This window comes from Lolium perenne, chromosome 5, assembly GCF_019359855.2.
Source record: "Lolium perenne isolate Kyuss_39 chromosome 5, Kyuss_2.0, whole genome shotgun sequence".
NCBI classification, from domain to species: domain Eukaryota; kingdom Viridiplantae; phylum Streptophyta; class Magnoliopsida; order Poales; family Poaceae; genus Lolium; species Lolium perenne.
In genome coordinates, this window is record NC_067248.2 from 159,870,155 (window position 1) to 159,873,234 (window position 3,080).

Sequence of the window (3,080 nt, forward strand, 5' to 3'; positions counted from 1 at the left end):
CATTGGCCGCTGTCATTTTCTTCCAACGGCTAAGAGAACTTGACGCCCAATGGCTGATCTAGGGAATTGATTTGTCGATCTGCCACCCCCAACAAACCTCAAGATTGCCGGTGCAACGTCAAGAGCCCCACAAACAAATGGTCGTTAAGGTGATGAGGCTTCAAAAAAACAAAACAAAACAAACCAAAGTAAGAAGTGAATAGGTCCTTGAGAAAAAAAAAAAGAAGAACAGAAGAGGGACAAGGACAACGACAGGTCACCGGACTGGTGGCTGGCTAGCTGGTGCCGTGGTGCGTAAAATACTCCGTCGTTCCCGGCTCGCAACGCCGTACATGGTACACACGGCCGGCGACCACCACGCCAAGTCGCCAACCTTCTCCCTTTCTCGCCACTACATATACACACGCTGACACACCCCTCTCCCTCACACCTCGATCTCTTGCCATCTCTCGAGCTACCTTTGTCTCTCTTTCCATCTCTAGCACGTCCGCTGACACTGTTACATCATCGGCTATGGCGAGAAGCCAGCATTACATCCTCCTGGCCGTCGCCGTCGCGGCAATGACGTTGGCGCTGCTGGCTTCCCCGGTGGCGGCGGAGAAGAGCTTCAACATCACCAAGATCCTGGCGGCGCACCCGGAGTTCTCCAAGTTCAACGCGATGCTGAGCAAGACGCGGCTGGCGTACGACATCAACCGGCGGCAGACCATCACCGTGCTGGCCGTGGACAACGCGGCCATGGCGGGGCTGGACCAGTACTCGCTGCCCACGGTCCGCCACATCCTCTCCCTGCACGTCCTCGTCGACTACTACGGCGCCAAGAAGCTCCGCGGGCTCTCAAACGGAGCCACCGCCTCCGCGTCCATGTTCCAGGTATACACACGCTGCTCCTATTTAGTTGCTTACTGTGCAGTTTTCTTGACATTCCACACATAATCAAACTATGATCGCTAGCTTATGGTGCATTCATCAGGAGAGTAGTAATTGAGTGTCTCATTTTCAAGACAAGTTGTTGATTAATTCGGACACAAAATTGCACGATGCATGCATAATGATCAGGTCGTTTGTTGCCAAGTCACTAAAGCAGGCCGTGGTACTGTCGTCAGAGATGTTTTGGTATGGTAGGCTTGGAAACTCCATGCATCCCGGTTGCTGTCATCTTTACAAACATGCACATTTCCTATCTTCCATTCCTACATCCATGATCATCAATTGACTATTGGGTCCATACTCCATACTCCGTACTCCATACTCCATACAATTAGTATACAATCAACAAAACACCTTTAACAGAGGGCGATGGTTATATGCCATGATCGATAATTTTGCCAAAATGTATACTGATTAAAATTAGATTTAGATAATAAAAGTGCAATGTATATGCTACATTTTACTGACGCTATGATTTCCAAATCATGACTCGATCAGGCCACCGGAGCGGCGGGGGGCATGTCGGGCTACGTGAACATCACTTCCCACAAGGGCGGCAAGATAGACTTCGTCTCCCAGGACGCCGACGACACCACGACGCCGTCCCGCTACGTCAAGTCCATCAAGGAGCTCCCCTACGACATCGCCGTGCTCCAGATTAGCTCCGTGCTCTCCTCCTCCGAGGCCGAGGCGCCCGTCCCGCCGCCGGCGCCCGTCGACCTCGTGGAGCTCCTCTCCAAGAAGTACTGCAAGTCCTTCGCGGAGCTCGTCGCCGGCAACGCCGACGTGTTCCAGGCGCTCAACGAGACCAAGGACAACGGGCTCACGCTCTTCTGCCCCGTCGACGCCGCCGTGGCCGCCTTCGCGCCCAAGTACAAGAACCTCACGGCCAAGGCCAAGACAGCCATCCTGCTCTACCACGCCGTGCCGGACTACTTCTCGGTGCAGCTGCTCAAGTCCAACAACGGCATGGTCTCCACCCTCGCAACCACCAGCTACGTCAAGAAGGACTACAGCTTCGACGTGAAGAACGACGACGAGGATGTGACGCTGGCCACCAAGGTCGTCACCTCCACCATCACCGCCACCGTCGGCGACAGCGAGCCGCTCGCCGTCTACGCCGTGTCCAAGTTCCTGCAGCCCAAGGAGCTGTTCAAGGTCGTCCAGGCGCCGACGCCCGCGCCAGAGCCGTCAAAGAAGAAGGGCAAGACGGGAGATGCCGATGACGAGTCGTCGTCTGACGATTCCGATGATTCCACGGCTGATAAGGGTGCTGCGGCGCCAGCGGTGTTCGGCCGTTGGGCGACCGTGGCAGCGACGGTGGGGGCTGCATTGGCGTTATTGGCCTAAGAGCGAAGCCGGCCGGCTGCAGAATTATCTTGTGTTCAAATTTGATAAATTGTATACTTTTCTGGTAAATTTTTATCGGGTTTTTTCTACGGGAAAGTAGGCGGCTGGATATACTTAGTGAAGTGACTATTTTTTTAAGTCTTGCTTGTTACTTTGATGTAATTAATATCGTTGTTAATAAGAAGTCAACATATTTTCATATGCTTTGTCTGATTTGCAATTAGTTTGCGAGATTCTGGATTTAGTCAAAATTATTTTTAATTTTTTTTGATTAATTATTTAAGAAAAATATCTGTTAGGATTATATATTTTCATACATGTAACGGAATATACTAGGAGTATAAAACATATTCTGATATCTAGTCAAATCCCCTTAATTGTGTCAATCTCTGTAATCGTGTGTTACCAAATATAGCCTAGTGAGTTTAATATATAAACACGTAACCGGTGCGGACAAATTATCGCTTCCAACACGGAAACTCACAATATCAACATTCACATTGTAGCTTTCAATAAAAAAAACATTCACATTGTAAATTATATAGTATTAAAATCGCTATGAGCTATATTTTCATACTATATGCATTTGGTATTATGGTTATTGATCTTTTCTTATACTTTTGGTCAAACTTGGTAAGTTGAACTTTTAAAAAGGCTAGAACATGAACTAAATAAAAACAGAGGAAGGATTAGGTTATTTATACTTTGGTACATGTCATAAATTTAGGGAGTGACTAGACAACATATGGCTGTTTTTCAATTGACACTTTTTTTGACCAACCAAATAATGACATTTGTAC

The 3,080-nt window shown here is 48.6% G+C and overlaps 1 protein-coding gene across 1 annotated transcript; it reads left to right on the top strand.

Annotated features, from left to right (window-relative positions):
* The first annotated feature begins 348 nt into the window (after positions 1-348).
* LOC127300375 (fasciclin-like arabinogalactan protein 2) lies at positions 349-2,479 on the top strand. Its single transcript, XM_051330484.2, has 2 exons — positions 349-873; positions 1,429-2,479. The coding sequence occupies exons 1-2, from the start codon at positions 514-516 to the stop codon at positions 2,278-2,280; spliced, it is 1,212 nt and encodes a 403-aa protein (XP_051186444.1). The 5' UTR covers positions 349-513; the 3' UTR covers positions 2,281-2,479.
* Positions 2,480-3,080: the final 601 nt, after the last annotated feature.